At 35.4% G+C, this 24,635-nt stretch overlaps 1 protein-coding gene across 4 annotated transcripts in view; it reads left to right on the forward strand.

The window, feature by feature from the left end:
* Positions 1-24,635, forward strand: part of CDH12 (cadherin 12) — a 643,007-nt gene that overhangs the window by 467,743 nt on the left and 150,629 nt on the right. For all 4 annotated transcript variants that reach the window (XM_054515894.1, XM_054515895.1, XM_054515891.1 and 1 more), the window contains one exon: positions 14,268-14,683. In XM_054515894.1, the coding sequence (XP_054371869.1) occupies positions 14,453-14,683 (231 nt within the window). In that variant the 5' untranslated portion in view covers positions 14,268-14,452. The remainder of the gene's footprint in view (positions 1-14,267; positions 14,684-24,635) is intronic.

Here is a 24,635-nt window from a genome sequence, read left to right on the forward strand (position 1 = left end):
AAGTCATATTAGTGGCAGTGTCCTTCAGGAATGTTTTTTATTTAGAAAAACAATGCATGGAAAGGATTTTTTTATGTTTTATTGAAAGATTAATTCATGTTATACAGTAGAAAATATATTTGGTGTTTTTCTGAGAATTTACCACTCTTAGGCATGCCTGTAATGAATAAACTTTCATTTTTCCTAGGTATGTATAAGCATGTCTCTGTGTGTCTTACTATTTATGCATGTATACACATAGAATACATGCACAGAATTAAAAAAAAGGGCTATTTGCTGTCCTGATTTTTTGGCCTGCAGACCAAAGCAAGTGTAGTTGTCATGAAAGCTTTGTTTTGGTATCATAAGAACGGCTGAAAATTATATTATTTTTTAAATTAGTTGAAGAAAGTTAGAGACCTGAGAGTTTTACCTTTATTTCCTAGGAGAAGAGAAAAAAAATCAATAAGAGACATTCCAATAGTTGGTTTTTCTTTGCTCTGATGAAAATTTACTTCTGCTTTTATTTTTTTTTTTTTAAGTGGTTAAATGCTCAATCTTTGTAAAACAAAATGGATGTGTGGGAGATGAAACTTTGTTGCCTTTCACAAGCGGAAAGGCACATCAACTCTGAAAGACAATTAAAGTCAGATTTTCTGCAAATTCTTGAAAAAACTAGTGCTCTTCAAAATCAGATTGGTAACAGTTTGGTCTCTCTGTTTCAGAGATCACGTCAAACAGGAAACGTGAACTAAAGCATCGAGGATGCTGTAATTTTTTCCATTACTCACACAAGGAAACAAATTCTGTGTTTTAACATGGCATGTAATCCAACTTCCTATACAAGCTGATCATGAAAGGATATATGGTGCCCTATGCTAATATGTATCCAAAGCTGGCCCTAATTTTCAAAGTACTCAGCAAACATGACCTCTGAAGCAGACCTCTTTAATTCATGTTTCTAACTACAAACTCAATGTCTTGTTTTAACATGCTGTTGCATTTTAATGACAAAGTCTCATCTCCTCTCTCATCCCTTTGCTCTCTTCTAAATACTGTTTCTAAAATTGCTGAAGAGAAAAAACAACAGCAAAGAGAGTGAGATAGGGTGGGTGATTCATTAGTGAGCAATAAAGAGGTGACTTGATTGATGTGTTGACGTGCTGGAATGCTGCTGCAATATTTTGTTCTTAATTTTTGTAACTTGAGCCAGTATGACAACTGGGATGTTGAACAGTTGCTGACACTCACCTGTCGATGTAGGGGGCAATTACAAATTCCCTGCACCTCATCTGCAGGTTTTCTTACATAAATGTAGTGTAAATATTTCTCACTAATAGTAAAATATTAAAGTCCCTGTAACCTGTCTGAAAACTGTAATTTGCATAACTACTATTCAGCTTGTTTCTGAAAAAGGGCTGAGTAAGTCAGTCTTTTTCATTGATTAGCTGAGAGCCATTTCAGCTACCTTATTAAGAAATAATCACAACAATTCTTTCTGCTCTGATTGTGTGCTGCTGCCCAGCCAGAATGCCGACTATTGCTGCAGATGCTAACTGGTTAAATATTTAATTATAATTAGTGATGCTTGAATACCATAATGATGGCTAACACAGGTAACAGAGAATTACAGCCTTTTTTTGTGAGCTAGGAAGAGCCCTCAGAAGGCATAGTACTTTATGGTTTTGGGGGTTATGTATCCTAGAGAATTAGTAGCTCATTCTGTGCTAATGACAAACCTGAATCTTGGAACCTTGTTATTCCTTCTTGTTTCCTTTGGGGACATTCGATTTGTTTCTGCACCTTCTATTATTATGCAAATAAATTCTGTAGAAACCTCATGATATTTACTCAAACAAAAGTAGAAGGATAGCCCCCTTCTTCAGCAATATCAAAACATAGTTAGGGATCTCAAGTTTGTGATCTTAGTGCCAGTCCAGGTTTTGAACTGCTCAAAAGAGATCCTATTTCACACACATCAGACGAGAGGTATGTCTGATGGGCTCCTGTCTGGTTTCTCTCTTCCTGTGTTCCTCACCTGAAATTCTGTCTCTGGGTCTGAACTGGCAGGTAAATAGGTGGAAATACATCTGGTGGTTTAGCAGATTATGAGAAACAGAAGAGTTGCAAGTGGTGAATAAATGGAAAATTCTCAGTCAGAGGAGTTTGTTGCATTATGCTTTGTCTGAAAAAAACAAGTAGTAAAGCCAATAGTGGTTGATATAATCTACAAAGTATAACTTTATTCCATTTCCAAGTTGCAGTGTTTGGGTTTAAATGCTCTTTATTGCCACAAACCATATAAAAATATGTATGTGTATCAAAAGGGGTAAAACCAAAGAATTGGTTTTGTTCTTTTTGAAATGGAAAATAAGACTCTTCCTGGGAATAAAACTCTCCCAGGAATTTCAAAAGCTCTAACATCAGAGAGAGTTTTACCTAAAGTGAGGTAAAGTTATAAAAGCATTTCAGTTGGAATTTGCATAACCAATAAGATTTTACTGTCTTTTATATCATCAATTGCTTTTAATATCTTATAAAACTCTGCAAAGAAAATACTTGATCTTATGGTGAATTAATTATTCTCTTTATATATCTGAATGATCTGTCATAATATGATGAGAATTTTTTTTACTATTTCTGTTAAAGAAATATAGGAAACAGAGTAAATTTGTAAAGTGTTAGAGATAGAAAGAAATTAATTTACAGATGTATTTTTTAAAGCTCTCTGTGCAAACTGAGTTGTCTCTCCTTATATATAAAAATTTTCCAGGTAAAAGTTCTGTCACTGAACAAGATTTTTTTCATTAAAAAGCCAAAAATTTTGTTAATTATGTTTCTGGTAAAGTGTGACCCCTTACCAATAAAATTTAGATCTTCACACAAAAAAAAATCAGTATAAATATTTTAGATGTCATAGGTGAGCTCCTCTTTTTGTCCATTACATTAAAATGTTGTCCTTCAAATAACTTTTATTTAGTGTATTTAATATGAGTTGAGTATTTGCATGTGTATTACTATTTGCTTGCAATTCTTTAGAGTACAGAGTGTAACTTGTTTCTTGAAAGGATTTTAAGGGTTTCAACAGGCATTTGAATTCCACGCTGTTTCTGAAAAATCAGAATACTTTCTTTAGGAACACATAATAGAGACCTGTATTTTGGGTTTCTATGTTAACAAATGTAGTAACTAATAAAAATAAAAAGAGAATCATTCACTTATAAGGAAGAAATTGGGAATTTAATTGAAAAATTAGCAACAATCTTCTCTAAAAGTCCTTGGGACTTTCAAAGGCTCCTTTCCTAGAGGGAAGTGAAGAAGGTTTGAAAAATAATAGGGCTTATTTTGGCTCACTTACTGTCTTAGTGTAAACAACAAAAGCTATCTTCATGAAGAGACCTGTTCATCGTGCTTGTGGTTGAGGCTTTGAAATTCCAAGAAAACAGGAAGTACCTGCTGTTAAGGTACAGACCAAAGAAGATTTACTCTCAGTGATGGAGGACCAGGTTTGGAGCACTTAAGCAATCAGGACATACACAAATCCTAAGGCATTAACTTCACCTAGGTCCTCAGGAAAATAATAAAGCCCTTTAATGCCTAGAAACCATTTCCAAATACATGAAGGACAAGAAGGCAGCAGAGAGAAGCCAGTATGGATTTACAAAGGAGAAATCATGCTTAACCAACCTGCTAGCTTTCTAAAATGAGGCAATTGGCTTGGTGGGTGAGGGGAGTGTAGTGAATGTAGTCTTTAAAACAGCTTTTCACATTGGCTGCAAAACAATATCACAGAGAAACTGGTGAAGTTAAGTGGACAGTGAGGTAGATCAAAAACTTAAAGAATGGCCAGGCCACTGAAACAGGTCACCCAGTGGGGTCGTGTAGTCTCCATCTGTAGAAAAACTTGTTTTGCCTATGTAGCTACAGCTGCTTCTTGTAGTTGACCCTGACTGAGCTGGGGATTTGGACCAGATGAACTCCAGAAGTCTCATTCAATCTCAACCTTTCTGTGTTTCTGTGATTCTGCAGTTAGAGAGCCACACAGTGGGTCACACTTGACCACAGATCAGAGGTTGCATGGAGGGAAACACCTTTTTTTCCCCACCAAATTCCTTGGTGGAAAAGCCTTCCTAAGCCTTCCTTGCAGCTTAGTCTTTGGCCCAGTACTCTGTTTATACCAGGGCAAAACATGCATCTCTGGGCTGTCTCCTCTAGTAAGGTTAATTCACTAGTCTTAGGGAAATTGATTTAGGTTACTCCAGACTAAATGTGTCAATCTTTCTACCTTGAGACCTGAAGGCATTTTTTTAGTACAACAGGACAGTGACCTTAGCGATTACAATATGTCTGATTGATTGGCTGCAATCTATAATACTGCAAGTATGACATTATCCTCTTACCATAATGCTGTTCTTTCTGGGTTCAGCTGAGGTGCAATTTCATCAGGACTATTTCAGCACTTCATTTCACTGAGCTTAACCTTAAAAAGACATTATCGATTTCCTATCTAAACCACAGTTTTGCAGACTGAAATAACTAGACAAATTTATGTTTATTATAAAAAAATAAAATATGCAATATATGCAATAAATAAGCTGCTCATTTCATGTCTTGAGGTAAGTTACATAAATCATAAACCACCTAGCCACTATACAGTTGCATTTTTACTGTAGCATGGAAAGAGCTCAGACCAAAAGAAAGGAAAAACCTTGCTTAAGTTGCAAAAGAAAAAGAAAAAGTAACCACTGCCTTTTCTAAAGAATGAGGATGTTGGCTGTAATAGTTTATGAAAATATGTGCTTCGTTTTAATTAATACTCATTTAATTACTGAAGTAATTCAAAGCAACATGTTAAGGATGAAACATAGTAAGATGAAATGGTTTCTATTCTAAGTTAAATCAGTGCTAACTGAAAATTGTTTATGACTCTTCATGGACATTTTATTTTTTAAAAAAAGTGCTTTTGAAATTGTAAGCTTACAAGAATTGATGAGATTTTGCATTTCGTATTTAAATGTGTCTATTTCCTGTATTTTCTGTGAATCTGCGGGATTGGGCATGTATGTATGTATGAACAATGAAACATACAGAAAATAATATTTGCCTTTAATTTATTAAATTATAGCAGATACATTTGTGAATGACACTATGAAAATATATTCACACCAGTTAATAAAGATCCACATGCGTAGCAAATGGGAAAAAAAAGTACCAATAATTTATGTTGTTGAGTGCGAGTGCTACACAGATGACAAGACATGTTTCTTTTCTAATACATTATTTTCTTGTCCTTTTAATTTGAAATTTAGAAAGGCGGGAAAGAATCTAAAAGGAAAATTATTTTCATTAATAGGATTTACATTTATTTCTCTAGACAAGACAGACAGAGGTGCAGTAGTGAGTGTCACTTTATTTCCTTGTGCACCACCTCATCTATTGTCTGTGCTTGGCCATAATTGCTGAAATTCACAGCAGGCAACTGTTACAAAATTACTCATTTCATTACTCTTGAATTTGGGAAATGAGCAATCGTACACAAGAGACACAAGGATTTATACAGATGAAAGTGAAACACAAATATTATCTAATCTTCTTTTAGAAATTGTACACAAAATGTCTCCTGGCTGCTTTTAGTTAGCATCTCTGAGTTTAATCACTGACTTAGTTTGGGAGCACTTCCACATTGACGGGCAAGTAGAGGGTTTTACTTGAGTAAAAGGTTTCTTGACGAGAGACACAGCTATTCACACACAGCTTTGATACTTGGTGAGTCTTCATGAAGCAGATCTAGTTTTGAAAAATAAAATACAAATGAGGATTACTTTGGCTGAAGTTATTTGTAGATGGCTGTACTCTCTAGTTAGAGTAGCTGTTGCCCATCTAACTAGAGCCTGCCTTAGTTGCTCTAATGACTTTATATTCCTATGCAGTAATGCTGGGCAAAACAAAGAAAACTTCTAAAGAATCAAAATAGAAGCCCTAGAATTACTATTTCTGATATTTTAAAATCCATGAAGGTTTTGGTTTTGGTTTTTTTTTTTTTTTTTTAGCAAAGTGATGATTAGAAAAGAGACATAGTCTTACCAGTAAATATAGCTAGGGTGAAAACGAGTCAAAATGAGTTGTGAAAAGAGATAAATTACCAAGCATAAGTTTTATTTTTTATTGAGCATTGGAGAAAGCCCAGAATAAGGTGGGTGACTCCTGTGATATTCTCACAGTTCAGAAAATTGATGGGTTATCTCTCACTCCTGTTGTCTCTGGGACTACCTGTTAAAATTCACAAGATTAATGGCTAGAAACCTGTTGGGCACAACTGCTGTCTGTCATGTTTTCCTGAGGATGGTATCATCCTCTGAAATTGTATAATTCAGTGCTGTTAGAACAATTCTATTAACCTTTCAGAAGACTGAAAGTCTAAAAGTTGGACTATGGATTTCCATAATCTACAACAGGAAGGAATATTGGGAATTAAACACCTTTTAATATTATGTTAATGGAGACAAGAACATTTAAATCTACTTTATAGAAGTTGCAATAATGGGCAAGAGGAGACCCATATTTTCAATTTAAAATGTCTAAGGTTATACACCAAGTTGATATTAAGCAAGAATTGCACCACCATATACACAATACATGAGCAATGCCTGCATGATCTCACTTGAAAGTTTCTATCTTTGAGTTAGTTTCGTAATTTAGTATATTTAATTGGTCTTTCTGACACCAGAAACTATAATAAATAGTTTCAAACTTCTTATAATCAGATTCTGACCAATAGCAGAAAATCTTTTATAATGAGATCTTAACTAAAGTGTGTTTGCAATCTGATAGAATTTTTGACAGGTTCAGAAAAACAGAAATATCCCTAGGATTAAGAAAATAATGTTAAAGAGTACATTAAAATATGCTCTCATGCATTTCAATAGCTCATGTTACATACAAAATTATAAATATATTTGAGCTGCAGCCTCAGACTTGTCAATTATTGCTTTACATATATTGTTAATGTGTTGAAATGTTTTATTTCCCTTTCCTTCCTTTCCCCCATCTCATGTATTTATTCAAAAAGTGTAGAATGACAGCAGAATGAAGGATTGTTTCTTGATTGTCCATGCTTTAGCATTGACATTGACAGATTCCTAGCAGAAATGAAAATGTTTGTAGTTTATCAAAAATAAAGATTCTAGATCATTGACAAAGTAGGTATAGATTGACTACAGGACTTTTCTGAGTCAAACATGCCACAAGACAGAATAAAAATAAAATTGATGACATTGTTTCATCATCTGACGATATTTGTCAAGGAAACTTTGTTCTTTTTGGAAACAGTTTGTTTCTTTCTTTTAGCTGACGACTAAATTGTAGAGTTGCATTATACATTTACAGAGTAGTACTAGCCTGAATTTGAATCTCAGCAAAATATACATTATTAACCTGGAGTGAAAGTGAAATTTCATTTTACCCGAGTTAACTTTCAAGAGTTCAATGAGCTATGGAGACTTATGCATTTACTGATGTATTTAGATTTTATAATGAAAGTTCCAGTGCTTTTTTTTTTTTTTTTTTTTTTTAAACAATTATTTCCCTCATATTCTTATGCATGTTTGTGAATTAGAAGTGATAATTTCCCTGGTAGAGGATGATGGCTCAGTCACAAATGATGTCCTGTAAGTATTACTAATGATGACAAAACTGACACAATATGTATAAATAGTGTCATGCGGAACCTGTTAATTATTTTGCGCTCAGAATGTTTTTACATTGTGTTTCTTCATTAGGTTTTCTATAAGCCTCAGCATTGTAAAGCTACACTGTTTTTGGAAGTATGTAGCATTTGATTTTGTTATGTTACCAAACTCCCTAAAGTCATCACTTTTTAATATACTAGAAAGTCGATTATTAAAGCATATCTGTGAAGCTATAATAATTTTATTATTGTAAGGCTTAGAAATGCCAGACATAATTAGACTCCTCTCCAATGCTAGACATTTTATAAATGTGTTTACTGGGTATTGATAGAATATATCACACATTTTTTGTGTTGTAATATATCTTTGTGGCAACCTTCCCATGAATGTGCTTACAAGAACAATCGCACTCAAAGGTGGAGGACATCATTCTCATCTCACTTTGGTTTTCTGCCAGTTAAAACTCAATAGAGTAGTCCAGATTCATAGATGATGTTACTCTGTAGGCACAACTATCATCAGAATTGATCTCTTAACTAGTATACAAAATACATCTCTGCACAGGACAATCGAATAGGGAGAGGAAGTGGCTTTGGCAGTGAAATCCAAAAATCATAGCCTTAACCAAACTGATATTATTCTTGCCAAGTTGAATTATTTGTAAGTTTATAATAAGCAAAATATTAGACATTAAATAGTAGGATGTTGGGGGTTTTGTAATAGAATTTAACAAAAGCAAGCTAAAATCACTTTATTGGAGGGGAAATGCTTCCATCTGTTTGTTGTATAGTAGTCTACAGAGTATAGTTCTTGTCCATATGATGACATCTTCCAGAAATACCAAGATTTAGATTCCATATGTGTATTTTCTGCATATATTTCTCACATTAAATCAGAATGCTCTTATCACTTATCTACAGAATATTTGGGAATAGCTTAGGTGATTTTGGTTTCTGTTCCCTCTCTCAATCAACAACTTCATATAAATAACCTCTGAAGTAATGGGACTGAGATTCAGATTTTCAGCCTTGTGAGGATTCAACCTAAACAGCCAGAGAGCCAGCCTAGGCTTCTGTCCTGTTTTTAGCTGGGACAGAGTTAATTCTCTTCCTACTTGCTGGTATGGGGCAGTGGTTTTGGATTTGTTCTGGAAACAGCATTGATAACACAGGGATATTTTATTGATCACTGATCTGTGCTCACACAGAGTAAAGGCCTTTCCTGTTTCTCACACCAGCACACCAGTACACATGTGGGGATGCACAAGGATCTGGGAGGGGACACAGCCAGGACAGCTGATCCCAAAGGACCAAAGAAATGTTCCATAATGTATGGAGTAATGCACAGCAATAAATTAGGGGGAAGGTTGGGAGTTGCTGCTTGGGGACTGGTTGGGCATCAATTCACTGGTGGTGCCCAATTATTTTAATTTATATTTATTTGGGTTTATTTCTCTCAGTTATTTTACTTTTCATAGCAATATGATTAATATTGTTGTTAAAAGTATTAATATTTTATTATATTTCAGTTATTAAACTGTTCTTATCTGAACCCAAAAGTTTTCCCACTTTTATTCTTCCAGTCTCTTGCCCCCATCCTCCTGGCTGAGGGAGTGAGTGAGCAGCTGCGTGGTGCTTGGTTGCTGACAGATGTTAAACTAGGACAGTTTATACAGTTTATTGAATTTCACACAAAGGGAGGTAAAGGAATAAATGGTTTGGATGATGTTAGGACTCCAGCAGGTAGAAACACTGATATTATTTTTTCCCCATGACAGTTCCTGGCATGGATTCCAGATGTTATTCTTGCCAAGTTGTTATAGTAGCTGCAGAGGTGGGACCTGCTTAATCTGTTAAAAATTTTCTGACTTTTAGGATGTGCAGATTGAGAATTAAAGTCTTTTCTAGTTTGTGGTTTGTAATCTGTTTACTTGTAATCTCCCTCCTAACCCCTTTTTTTGATACTACCAAGTAGTTCCCACACTAACTAAAAAGACCAGGTGGAAAAAGGAAGAATTACTTTCATTTACAAAGTATCTAGATAGGTTGTGAAGCTCAGGAAAGTCAAACTCACAAAGAAATATTGTAATTTAGAGTTTAATCTAATGGGATTTGTTTAATTAAATAACTTTGAGGATATCCACCTAACTGATTTGTCCAAACTCAGAGAAAGATTTACCATATCCTTTTACCTATTCTTTAACCAGAAGATATATAATCTCAAATACTTTAGCAGTTAATTGTAATAGATACCTAAACCATGGGCTTGTTTTCCCCGCTGTTTTATTTTCTTATTGCAAGATATTGCAGAGAAACAAGATTACACGGTCAGCTATTACAGCATATCCATAGTTGTAGATGTTATCTGGCTTTCCTGCTGGCATGATCAACCATTTTACAGCATCGCCAAGCTTTTTCAAACCTCTTTATGCATAGGAAGATGGTTGCTCTACATTAGCTCTTATTTCACATGAGCTAAAGCATTCTCTATGCTGATAGATTTATGGTAAAGGTGGCTGCAGAAATGTTCCCACCATCAGTGCATAATGGATACTTTGTCAGTAAGCAATTTGCCTCCATTCATGGGGTTCAATTACCAGCCTTGCTGGACTGATGACAGTTTTGAGTGCACCATGAAGCTTTAGTGTTTCCTGCTTGTCTGCGTGTGACAGCAGTGCATCTGTGGTCTGATTCAAGTAGATACATCATATACAGGTCTGCACTGGTTTTGGCTGGGATAGAATTAATTTTCTTCATAATAGCCAAGCATGAGGCTGTGTTCTGAATTTCCCTGAAAACAGTGTAGATAGTGTGGGGATGTTTTAGCTATTGTTGAACACTGCTTACGTGGTCACAGCCTTTCTGCAGCTCATCCCAGTTCACCAGTGAAGAGGCTATGTGTGCACAAGAAGTTGGGAGGGGAGACAGCCAGGACAGCTGATCCAAGCTGACTAAAGGAATATTACAGACCATATGGCATCACGGACAGAATATAGAGCTGGGTGGCAGGGGAGAAGAAGAAGAAAAGTTGGAATGTTTGAAGTGATGGCATTTGCCTTCCCAAGACACCACTATGTATTACGGAGCTCTGCTTTCCTGAGGATGACAGAAAATCTGCCTGCCAATGGGAAGGGAGCTAATGAACTTATTTCCTTTCCTTGCATTTGCAGCTTTTGCTTTATCTATCAAACTATCTTTAGTTAAACCCATGAGTATCCTCACTTTTATCTTTTTGATTCTCTTCTTCACTGGGCGTGAGTGAGTGAGCAGCTGGGTGGGGCTGAGTTGCTGGATGGGATTAAACCATGACAAGATCAAAGATCATTTAAAGTTTCTTTTCAAATACTTCTCTACATGAGGCCTTATGTGCATATGAGTGATTGCAAAGGATCTATGACTATTCTCTCTACAAGGGATAACCTTTGCCAAGCGTGGTGAGGTGATTTGTGTCTGCAGTACCAGTGATAAAGGGTTGTTGCAGCAGCAATAGCATGCATCAGTTTTGTATTCCAAAAGCATTTCTTAGCTCAGGCTCTTTAGATTAATGGCAGTATAGTCCAGGTCAGAATCAAAATTCTTGGAGGAGCACCATTTATACTGTATTTTGTTACTCCCAATAAATAATTTTAGTAGTGATATTTTATTTATAATTTGCATTTCATGAGTTTCTAATCCTGCAGTTTGGGGGACACAGTAAATATGATCAAGATTTCTTAATAATTGTGTATTAACAGACTGTCCATGCTTGCTTTTGGGTCATTTACTTCCCTTTATCAAACTGGGGAAATGAATAAACGTAACCACGGTTATAAAAGCATATGTGGGGCTAAATTAGGGTATCCCTTTGTATCTCTATGGGTTAATTAGATCATACATACTGGTACTTAAATCCTTACGAGATAGTTTGAAGAAATGAGTAGCAACAGCTAATATTGAAAAAAACCCAAGATTTAAGAAAAATCTGACCATCTGTACTTCTGTAATATATAGGAAAGAGATGCAACGAGGGTACATGTCTGCTCACAACTATCTCACTGAATAAGTATTTCTTTATGAGCATCACTGGAAATAATACCCTAAAAATTTAGGAAATATAGTGCCTTCCTTATGGTTAATTGTTCTGAGCAGATTTCTAAATCCTTGTCTCCTAGTTGTTTTAGTAGTTTTCTGATCAGAGGTACATAAGGGACCAGTGAGTATTTGACAATAAAAAAGCACTAAGACAGGTTTTGACATAGCTTAAAAAGAAAATGCAAAACAATAAGCACAGACTAAAATAAAAGACATATATATATTAGCCTTTGAATCCCTGTACAAGTTCCAATGGTGCTATAAAATATATTCTATCAGACAAAGCCTCCCGCAAAGCCAGCAATGAAGTTATGGGGAAGAAGAAGCTACTGGGGGAGAACCTTCGGCCTCAGTTTCCTACGGCACAAATGTCACAGAACAGCAAGCTGGAGTGATTCTTTCAAGTGCCAAAGTATGAGAATTTCAATTATTTGCCTTGCTGAGGTTTAAATTAAAAAATAAAAGGAAAAAAAAAAGAAAAAAAAGGAAAATTGAAAGAAATTCTTCACGTTGAACTCTTTCACAACTGATGAGGGCATCTGTGCTACAGTCCTGTACTGCAACATCCATTAGCCTCCCATTTTTTCTCTGACCCTCCCATTCATCATCTTTTTGAAGCTGTAGGAAATGAAGCAAGCACTGGCATTGCTCTTTCCTGACTCTGCAGTAGGCATTCTGGGAGGCTGCCTGGGATACCAATGGAGAAGAGGTTAAAGTGCTCTGTGTCTTGCACTTGGTTACTAACCTTCCAGCCGAAGGGGAATTGCTCTCCTTTCATTGAAGTCTTTCAATCTCTTTGCATTACTTTTGGTGCTGTATAACATTTTAAAAGCTCCCTGACTGACAGGCATGGCCGGAGGCAGAGCTCTGCTGGGAGAACGGCAATGTACAGAGTCTTCTGAGCAAAGAGAAGTGGTATGGCAATTAAATTGACTACAACATGGTTTTGGCATTTCTGAAGCAGTGCAGACCATCCCACCCCTTTTTTTTTAATATTTTTTTCCACCTCCCATCTATGTCTGGGCAATTCAAAAGGATATGCTGAGTTGATTGGTTTTATTTTTTGCTATGTTTCATTATTATTATGATTTTGCCATAAAAATGAGGCATGGACTCTGCAACCATGGATCAGGAGAGGCAAAAAGTTTGCAAATCTTGGAACAAACTTATGGATGAACACAGTCTGAATGTGATGTTATATACCACTGAATACATTAAAAACAGAAGCAGAAAACCTCATCTGAACTGTTCAATAAAAAATAAATTCATAACAAATATATTGAATGCAGATCTCTGTTGTGGTTGAGTCATATCTTAAGGTTCCTTTGCTGGAATAAAATCCATAGACTGCAAATGATTGTGCAAGTAAGAAGTTTTTACTCATTGCACAAAAGATTATTTTGCTGTACATGAAAAACATTGAAATGTTTTGAACATAACTTAGAAAAACTTTTATTTAAAGGATTCTGAGCAGATGGGAGTTCTTTCTTCATCTTTTATCCTTTCTGAAGGTAGAATTAAAACACTCAGTAGATACCTTTCACCAAGTTTTTTTACTTTCTTTTTTACTAAGACCTGAAACATAGCCTTTCAAATCAGAACAGAAAATCTCACCCTAAATTTAGCATAGGAAGTGCAGTTATTCTTCTAGGGTGTTTTTTTGAAATTTTTTAAGATTTCCAGGTTCCTGATTATAAATCCTTTCTATTTAAATACTTCAGCATGTACCCAACAAATAAGAATTTCTATGCTATTTATTGTTATGGATAGTAATAATATTATTATTATTAAGGGAAATACCACCTTTGGCCATATGTGAAAAGGAAAAATACATATGGTTAAGTAATTTATTATTCTTCTTTTTGAGGTCTATATCATGTCATTGCTTTTTAGCAGAACTCTATTGATTTCCTAGAAACCTATGCTTAAAAATCAATGACAAAATATGACCCTAACAAAGTGTTGAATTCCATAGTGCTATAAATTGTATTTTGTTTTTAAAATGTACAATGCATCTATCTTAAGTCCTACAGGCAGTTATTTTTTTTTATACCTGGCAACCAGTACACTGTAGGGAAGACTTGAAGAGGCTTTTGTGGCAGAGAAAGTGAGCAAAAGTTCTTGCTCTAGACAGCAGGGTGAAAGAGTAGATCCCCTGTTCTTCAGTATTTTGTTTGTAAATCTTTTTTGAGTAAAAGATTTTTGAGTAAAAATTGAGTAAAGCTAAAAAAAAATGAGTAAACATTTTTGATATCACTGATGGGAAACTGTTTCATAACAGATCCTAAAACAAATGCTACAGCCCTGTCTCAGACAGACACAAAGGTAATGCTAAGCAGAGGAAGAATGAGGTAATAACTAAACAATGTTCTAGAGCAGCTCAGTGCTACAATGAAAATAGCAATCTCTTTTAAACTGTGATTCTTAATATTTTTCTCTGTCTCTAGAAACTAACAAGGTGTGAGAATTTTGATGAATGCTTCAGTGTAATCCTATGTAATTTGATGTTGCATGTAAATCTCTTTTATAGGTCCCTATAGATGGAATTTATTGCGGCAAATACCTTGTCATCAGAAGGATTAATGCCTGCATTAGCATTTCTGCAATAAAATCAGAAGCTAAGTGGTGAAGGCCACAGACACCTCAAACCTGGATTCCTGTGCTCGGCATTAAGTGCTGGAGTTTTTATTACTTGCGGTGGGGAAGCCATTGCCAATGCTCACAAGGAACTGCTTATCCCTGCTTCTCTGGGTCCTGTTCGATGGAGGTCTCCTAACACCACTGCACCCACAAGCACAAGAGATTTTAGAAGCACAGCCAAGAGAAAATGTTGTCCCAGTGCCAGGGAGGAGATCATCTGCCCAGCGAGTCAAACGAGGCTGGGTGTGGAATCAATTTTTTGTGCTGGAGGAGTACATGGGCTCTGAACCTCAGTATGTGGGAAAGGTAATTTTTTACTATTTCTTTGAAAGTTCAAATTATACAGAGAGGTAATGTGATGTATTATAAATGTGTACCTGCTTCTGGTGGGACAAATCTACTGGCAGTAGGTCTCTCTGCTCACTGCTTTTACCATCCAGCCTTTCCTGTAGTCACTATATACTTTCTGTCTTTGTATGTTTATTTCCCTATTCTTGTTTTTTATATTAAACAAATACAACAGAAACAACAATAATAAAAGCAAAAAAAAAAATAAGAGAGCTCTGATATAAGTTTGTGTTTCACAACTAATTTTAATTGAAACTACTGTGATAGCATATTTGATTTTTAAAACATTGTTCTGATATCAAGAGATAAGATATAAACTTTAAATCTCAAGCCCATAATGAGCAATTATTCCTGTGATTGATATGGCTATTCCAAGTCCATTTTCAGCTAATGAAGATGCATCCTTTTTGGTTTGTTTTCTTATGTCTCAGAACCGTTTACTTTTATTTCGGATTGTTCAGATTGTTTTCAAGTATTTCTAATATGTTTTATTGCTTCATAATTCAAAGTCCTGCACTACAGCTTTTATACTGTGTGTAGACATGCACAATCATACCTGCAGAGAATTTTTGCAATGCCCTCTCTCATTATATGTTCACTGTTTCTGTAAGAGGGCATAAGTAATTGACAGAAAACTGTTTGAGGGGTATGGGGGTGGTGAATTTAAACAATAGAATTTTCAGACAGGAAAGCTGAAAAGGACACCTGAAGAAAATCTTAGCAGAGTGTATAATTGGATGCTGTGTATAATTTTCAGTTTAAATAAAGGACTTTACTCAGTGAAAATAAAAAGTCAGGAATTTCTTTCCTGGTTCCCTAAATACCACTTCCCTAGACAGCAAGGTTTCAAATTCACCTACTGTAAAAATTAGTCATCATGTTTCAGTTTTTACTTTAATACCATTATGAACTTTTTTTTTTTTTTAGTGTACAAGTGGAAAATCTTTTTTTTCCCTAAATATAAATAAATCAACAGAAAATTAATTTTTCCTCCTACTCTTCCAGAAAACTATTCTGAGGATGTATAAATAAAACACAATATCATTTAGCACAGCAGCCAAAAATGTACTTGGATATTGCACATGAAGACATTTGTGTTAAGCCCTAATATGTATTGGTCAAAGCAATTTGCAAAGCAGTGTGTTTGTATCACAAAGTTAATACAGTGAGTAAGTCTGAAGAAAGGGGGACCATATAATGGAAAAAACATACCTTTGTTCTGGCACCTCGCTGAAGATGCCAACAAGGACTCTCATCACATTTGGTACTGTAGCACAATCAATGTGATTGCTGTGCCTTTAAAGTCAAAACACAGATTTTACTGATGCATCACTATATTTTCATTAGTCTTTATTCCTTTGTGTAAGTTTTTCTTAGTAGTCATTTAGGGTCAGTTCTAAACTGTGAAAAAAATGTAAATTTTGCACAAAATTGACTATTATCAATGTACTGATGAATCAGCTTCTTCCTTTGTCCTGTTTTTGCTCTAATGGCATTAAGTTTATGAACAACTTTAGAACTAATGGAATATTTTCTTTAAGACTAACACTTACTAAAGATTCACCTGGAATATTTTTACCTCTTAAGACTTTTTTGAACTGTTACAAATTGTGCAACACTTTTCAAGTATGAGGAAAGTCAAAAAGTCAACCCCCTTTTTTTACATCAAAACACCTCCTTCTAGAATAGAGCAATTAATTCTAGGTAATAAATTTCTTCAACACCGCTTATTTTGATGTTTATCACAACTTGTCAGCTTGTATTATCTATATTAACTATTTGCTTTACTATATCTGAAAAAATCCAAGAAACCCTACCAGTCTTTTTATGTCATCTTTGCCACATCTCTTACAAAAAAACAGAACACAAACAAATAAACAACACCAAGATGGAGATGTTAGATGTTAGATGCTTTCCCCTTATTTTCCACAAAGCTCTCAATTGCAGGTATAACACTGAAAGAGAGAAGTTCCTTAGAGAAATTGTGCTTTTAGATCCAGATAGCAAAAGCCAAGATTCATATGAATTCAAACCACTGTCAGCATACTAAAATATATCCAACAGTCACTAATCAGTATCTTTAGATCATATGCAATTTTTAAAATCACATAAAAATTTTAAGATGTAAAATGCAGTTGAGTTCTGGATTGATTGCAGAACTAAATCTGCAGAATCAAATGATTCGGCAAAATTACATGTTTATTCCAATAGCATTTATTTTCAACTTAATTGTTTTTATAATTTTATTGGTATATATTTTAAAGTAGTAATAAGTATATTATAAAGTGTAGGATATTTCATGTGACCTGAAATCACAAGGGTTTTATCTTCTTCTATCCATGTTGTCAGGACACCTGTGCATAAACATTTCTATTACTTATTATAGAACTACTGCACTAATAATGTCACAGTAATTTATAAATAGGATTTTAAAGTATCTATTAAATCAGCTGACAGTTTCACTAAACAGTTGAGGGTGACTAGCTAATATTGCAAGCCTTTGTAAGAGAATGCAGATTTACAGAAATTATGTCTTCTGTTGTCAGCCAGGGCATGTAATTCTTTTCATGTCTGTTTTTAAACGACAATCTCAAGGAATCAGATTGCAAATCAAAATATAGTTTACAAACTGATGGGGATTAGTCTAGCTTACAGGTGGTGATTTCAAAATACTGCTCGAAGCTTACACATTAAAAGCATTTAACCTGTTTATTAAAGTTTGGGGATCTGCTTGTGTAATCTGGAAGAAGAATAAAAATCCATCAGATTGATAACAGAAGATAACCCTCTTTGCTCAACATTCATTAAGCAGATCCAGTCTAAAAAGTAAAATTAAAGTATGATATTACCATGCGACCCATGAAAACAGACAGGGTGCTGGGAATAAAATAGGGCTCGCTCATTTACTCTGCAGTGCTTTACTTCTTTTCCTGGTACTGTGAAACTCCAGAAAGCCAGGCAAAAACAGCACATGCGGATGAAGACAAAAAGTTCATGCTTATTTTTTTTGTGCAAAAGCACAGGTGTCAGTGAATGGTGACAGAAATCACCAGAGGATCAAGTCCTTGAGCATAAACAAGGTCCAGCACAGTTTACACCCACAAACAAGACAGCAGTTTAATTGACCTTATGCAAGGATAGCTGAAGGTGGTGCAGCCCCACCAGAACACTACAAATATGTTCATAATCTTTCTTTACTGCTGTGTTTCAACAGTGACAAGCAGAGGCATCAAGATAAACTGAAAGTTCAAGAGAACAGCATGGTCAAGATCATACTAGCAAAGGTTTTGGTTGTGCTGCATGAGCCATTTTCCCTTTATATGTCTTTGCATTCCTAGTTTGTAAATGTATCATATCTTTCTTGTGTTGCACACCTGCACAATTGCTTTCAGTGAGAATTTCTTTACTGTCTGTCTTCAAGTTTGCAGAGACTGGCATATGGTAGCTTGTACTGGATGCAGACTGGGTGCATAGGAAAGATTGCAAAGTCCTCTTCAGTGTAGTGGACATTTCTATTTTCCAGTGTAGCAAAAATTAAAAAAAAAAAAACAAAACAAAAACCAAACAAAAACCAAAGAAACAAAAAGAAAACCAAAAAACCCCAAAAGCCCCCAACCAACCAAACAACAAAAAGAACCCCAACAAAAATCCCAGAACCTCAGCTTACCAGATATTTTTCTGCCAATTAATAACCTATGTTTTACAAGTTTGTTGTTTAAACCTCTGTCAAATTAATGCATGGTCACACACAAACTACTACAGATATTTTTTGTTAAGAAAAGGATGCTGAAAAATTTAATACTCACAACTGTTCTATGGCAGTACAGGGTAATGTAACAATATGGTATTTTTCATCTGACTCTGTCCTGAGAAATCCTCATCATCTTCAAAGGTTTGCCCATATATGAAGGCAGAAAGAGTGCTGATTTGGAGAAGCAGAGCTCTATATCTATGACTAGAACAGCATGCTTTTACAAAACCTTATAATTTATCTTCTGCATCTGAAATATGAGCATAGAATTTATGCACTTTATAGTGGATAATTTTTAATAGGATGGAATTAATGTTGACCACCTTCCATTAGGCTTAAATCAACATGTACTTCTGAATACATGCTCTTTTTTTACAGTTATTTTCCCTCTTGGGTGAGTGTCTGTATGACAAGGCAGTCTGGAAAGGAAATTATGCACTGCTTTTTTTGAATCTGGTCAGACAATTTTACAGAGCAGTGGCTATCATTCTGGCATTATTCATAAGCACTGAGTTAACTTGAACGAAAAACTAAAATTTAAGGAAAAGAAATACATGCAGTGAATTTGAAAGCTACTGCCCTTTGAAGGAAAAAAAAACCACTTAAATCTATTCATAAATGTACCCTGATTAAACTCATCTTTTTAAAATTGTATTTCCACTATATTTCTAGTATTATGATCACAATAATATTTCATTTAAAGTTGTCAAAATGGTTTTTTGTAATTTATCAGATTCCATTCCCACAACTGAAGTAACAATATTAGAGATAGCTGTGTATTCTTTCCATTAGACATTTGCACAGTGCCATCATCAAGGAGATGAAAATTGTTTCAGGGACTGCTGCTAGTAATGTATTAATTGACTCCCATGACGCAGGACATCAGAGTTACTCATTCTGTATGATTTTAATATGAAAGATATGCTGTGTATAAGAATGAGCTTGTTCAGTACATGGAACATATACTCACCTCTGTCTGCTGACATCAAAGTGAAATCTTGTTGGGCCCTAATAGTCTTTAGATAGTAATTTAAAGAGCAATCAGGCATGATCACATTAACCTGGCTTACTAAATTGGCTTATGGAGTTTATGCCGTGCACATACTCAAGCAAAAGCACTGTCACAATCTATTACAGACAAGGAAACTGATAAGGAGAACTTAAATGGTAAAAAAGGTGTAAGAGGAATCAGAACTGGTATCAGAATTCTGTATTTCTTTTCTTGCTCTGTTGAGCTGAGACCTTTGTCTCTCCCACTTATGTCTGTCTGGTGAAAAAAGTGACGAGTTTAAAAGCTTTGCATCCTGTATATTGCATAGAGTATGTGAGACACAAAGTAATTTTGACAGTTGCACATGAAAGTGTGAGAAGGAAATGGAACCATGGAAGCACAAAACCCCCATGAGCAAGTCAGACTTGCATTTAATGTTTACTCCTGGAAGCTAACCTTTTTACAAGGTGTACAAAGACATGCAGCAGAGATGAACAACTTGCAACAGAATGTTTATTATTGATCTAGTGGCTTCACTTTGTTTATTGATTTGCTTAGGTAGCTCATAGCAGGTAATTAGGAGTATAGTAGTAGTCTCTTGCCTGTAGTCCTTACATTAATGAAATTTTTTGAGGTATTTGGAGGTAGGGCAAAAAAAAAGAAGGACCATGTTTTTACTGATTGCATGAGAGAGGAAAAAGAGTGAGATCAGGACAAGGCGAGACCAAAATAAAAAGGAAGGATCAACTTCTTGAGCTGTCACCCACATTTTAGAGGATGTAAAAGGTTGAGGTTATTGTTCTAACAGCTAAGGAGGTCACAGACTGAAATACTTCAAACTCTAAAGTTTAGCAGGCTGTATTATGCAAGGATTCAGTGATCACTGTAGAAGATTCAGAGATTCCCTGTGGAAATGTTCCTGTTAGAATGAATGACAGGGTCTCACAAGACATCCAAACACAGCTGAGTGTAGGGTGCTAATGGTGCTTGCATGTCTGAAATTTGTGTTGCCAACACAGATGGAGAAATACAAATGAGCTTGGAGAAAATAAACTGCTAAAGAAGAATCTTACACATATTGTAGTTTTATTTGGAATGCTTCTGTATAAATGGCTTCATCTGGGCAGGAAGTTTATTTAAACAGGGAAATATGGGAAAAGATACTTTAAAAATATTTAGAAATTCTTCAAAGGACTTGAGAGAACAGACAAATCAAACATTGTCTCCTCCTTTAATCCAAGAAAATGTGAAGATTTTTTTTTTTTTAAATCTAAATATGGAGTTTGGTTGAGAATTTCTGATTCACCTGGTAGACATATTGTTGGTGATAGTCAGATCAGACATGGGCATGTATGGTGTATGTCAGCAATGCAAGCTGAATTTATAATCAGTGAAACATTAGACCATCAATTAAAACTCAGCTGGGATCATGAGACCTTCTTTTTGGAAAATCATCGGAATGTCAAGTAATAAATTAAATAGCATTTGCCAGACAGCAAAATGTGGGAAAGTATTAAATAGCCTGGAGCCATTCCTGGATCTGGATAATTATGTGTAAACCAAAATAACAAGAAGGTTCAGAAATTGAATAAAATTTATGATTACTGTGACATACGACATGTTTAAAAAAATGAGATACTATAATACCTCAAATGTGCTACAAAAGTATAAATTTTCATCAGGAAAACAAGAAATCATAGAAATATTAAGGAACTGCTAAGTGACAGGAGACTAGATTAAAGCTCAGGATTTCATATCTATAAGATGGATAACTTTTTTCACAATAGGGACTTTTTTATTTCCTTTGCTCATTGTAGTAGGATGCAGATTTGGCATTCAAACAGTAATTGGAAAAAACCTGCAAATTTTAGAAATATAAATAATTTATAATTTTACTTAAAAGATTGTCAAAATATGCATATTTATAGAACTTGTATATTTATACAGTTTTCAACAAAAAGCAGAACTGTGGAGACGGACCTGAGGGTCCTAGTCAGTGGCAAGTTGAACACAAGTCAGCAGTGCCCTGGCAGCCAGGAGGGCCAACCCTGTCCTGGGGCATCAGGCACAGCATCACCAGCCGGGCAAGGGAGGGGATTGTCCTGCTCTGCTCTGAGTTGGGAAAGCCTCACCTCAAGTGCTGGAGGCAGTTTTGGGTACCACAATATAAGAAAGACATTAAACTATTAGGGAGTATCCAAAGAAAGGCCACGAGGATGGTGAAGACCTTGAGTAGAAGTATGAGGAGCAGCTGAGGACACTGGGTCTGTTCAGCCTGGATAAGAGGAGACTGAGGGGAGATCCTATTGCAGTTACAACTCCCTCATGAGGGGAAGAGGATGGGCAGGCACTGATCTCTTCTCTCTGGTGGCCAGTGACAGGACCCAAGGAATGGCCTGAGGTTGTGTCAGGAGAGCTTTAGGCTGTATATTAGGAAACAGTTCTTCATCCAGAGGGGGTTTGGGCACCGAAACAGGAAAACATGGAAGTGGTCAGAGCATCAGCCTGACAGAGTTCAAGGAGCATTTGGACAGTGCTCTCAGGCACATGGTATGACCCTTGAAGCTGTTCTCTGCAGACAAGGACTCAGAGTTCCTTGTGGGTCCATTCCAACTCAGAATATGCTGTGATCCTGTGATTAATTTTTTCAATAAAATGCATGTTTGAAAACATAACATGAAAAACCACCATGAAAAATCGAAATTCAAAACCGAAGTATGAGCGTGAAACAGAATGCAACAAAATTAAAACTTAAATTCATTTTTTCGAACAAAATTATAAATATCCTGAAACAGCAAAACTCCCCAAAAAGGAACAAACAAAACTCAAAGAAACCCATAAACAAGAAAGCAAACAAAAAAACAAAAAAAACCTCCATAAAACAAACTCAAAACCCCACCGCTAGAATCAATCAATCATTAATAAAACATGCTTCATAGGAAAAAGAAAGAATCATTTCCTATCAGCTGTCCAGCACCAACATACAGGAGAAGCTAACAAGTTAGAAGGTTATCTCATCTCAGTCACTGCAGTTAACATCCTTGTATGTAAGTCATAAACAGAAATGATTGGGATTGGCAGTCTTGTCAAGTGCTGCCATTAAAAGTTTGTGATTTAGGGGCCTGAAAATATTTTAACAGCAGTTGTCCTAGAGTGAAAAAAACCCTGCTCTTCTGAAGGTGAGATATCAAACCACAATTTCTGTTATATAGCATAGAAAGCAGTGGACTTGGAGCAAATATTGGTTTTATGGCAATGACCATTTCCCTCTCTCTCAGCAATGCTTCATGTCCCACAGGCTCTACATGACCTGTCTCTCTTCTCCCTCTAGAGACAAACACTCCTTAATCATTCTGTCTCCCTGTATTTGATGTCCACTGTGATGCAGACGTTACAATTACCTTACTTTTTGCATAGGATCTGTTATGTATCCTATTAAATTCTGAGGAATTAACCCAGTTAACAGCAGCTTTGAACTCCACAGCTTCTCTTCCAGTTTCAAATAGACTTTGTGTACCCAAAATCTTGTTTTTATTTTCTACATGAGTTGGCAAAATGAATTTTCTTTCATAAATGAGCCTAACTTTATTACATAAAAATTATTTCATAAAACAGAGTAGATTACATATTTTTCTAGCCAGGAAAAAATGCAGAAAACTCAACATGAAAAGTCAAAAAAGGTCTTAACAAAGGAAAGTGGAATGGGACAAGATTAAAACTGAGGACTTAATAATAATTCATAAAAATAACCAAATATTATTTACATGCCCCAGTAGTGGAAAATAATTTTGTAACAGGAACACTATGGTATATTTTTCTCCCTGTTATCACCTGCTTATCATTTAGTCAATCTAAATGGAGATTATAAAATTCCAAATAATCCAAATGCCTTGTAGAGGCATTTTCAGACTCAGAAACTGATGCTGCTGTTTCTAAGGGAGGAAGATGATATAAAGCATAAAAACATTCTGGTGTAAAATTAGCCTTTTCCTTCCAGTATTTTTTTAAAAACTCCAAAATAACTCAAAGATAATTTCCTTGATGTAGCTCACTGTGCAGTACCAGATGCATGTGTTCTGATGCATGTGACTGATGCATGGCAGTGATGTATGTGCCCTATACGCAGGAGAGGCTGACTAAGGAGAAAGGTGATCATATCCACACTGCTGAGTGACATGTCCCTCACCCTCCCAGCCCAGGGGCTAATCTCATAAAAGGTGAAAAAGGGAGGAGAAAAGCTGAAAGGTATACTAATGAGAGAACCCAATGTCCACTAACATTGACACATACTAAAATTAAAACTACATTGGTTTTAATTTTCAATAACTAGATAAATTTAATTTTCCCCTGGAGAAGATTTTGTTTCATAAATACATAAATACATAAATACAATGGGTTTTGTCTAAATAGCTGTGTGCAGTAGTTATTCTTGTATTTACAATAAGGGAAAAAGTTGTGTTAAGAACAAAGCAAACTTGCAAAAAAATTCCTGTCTTCTAGCATCAGTTGTAATTATAAAAATTATTGCCTTGTGTGCATTGTATTTATTTTAGCTGTCAGTCCCTGAACATGTAAGTTAGAGTTGTTATTGATTCTGTTATCAATGATTGATACTGTTATGCCATTAAAACCTTGCTACTCCTTGCTAAAAAAATAGATTTCCAGTAACAGATGGATTATTCACTCCTATTGTTGTTAAAAATGCTTAATTGACCACTGAAAAAACATTACTGTGTTTCACTTTGGACACTATGATTCAGCATCAGTAAGGACTTAGACTGGGGCCTATGTTGTTTAATGTCATCATAAATTATCTTGGAAAGTGTGAGAGTATCCAGGGAAGTGTTTGCTTTTCAAATTAAGCTACTAGAGTTACTAAACTCAAAGGCTAAATGGAAAAAAAAGGGAAAAACATTATGAAACAGGACTAAAATCAGACATGAAATCTGATGTAAAGCAGTACATACTGTGGGAGGAGGGGAGTAATTCCAATTTCATTAATTGTTGTTCTCTGTGGAAATGATAATCTCTCTCAAATGGGATCTTGTTTCATAATAGCTGTATGCACATTTGTGTAGTGTGCACTGAGTGCCAACAAAAGCAAATGGGATGTTAGAAATTCTTAGCAGCAGCTGAAGGAAATAGATGTTGGTAATATAGCTTTGTAT

The sequence above is a fragment of the Molothrus ater genome, chromosome 1, assembly GCF_012460135.2.
Source record: "Molothrus ater isolate BHLD 08-10-18 breed brown headed cowbird chromosome 1, BPBGC_Mater_1.1, whole genome shotgun sequence".
NCBI lineage: Eukaryota > Metazoa > Chordata > Aves > Passeriformes > Icteridae > Molothrus > Molothrus ater.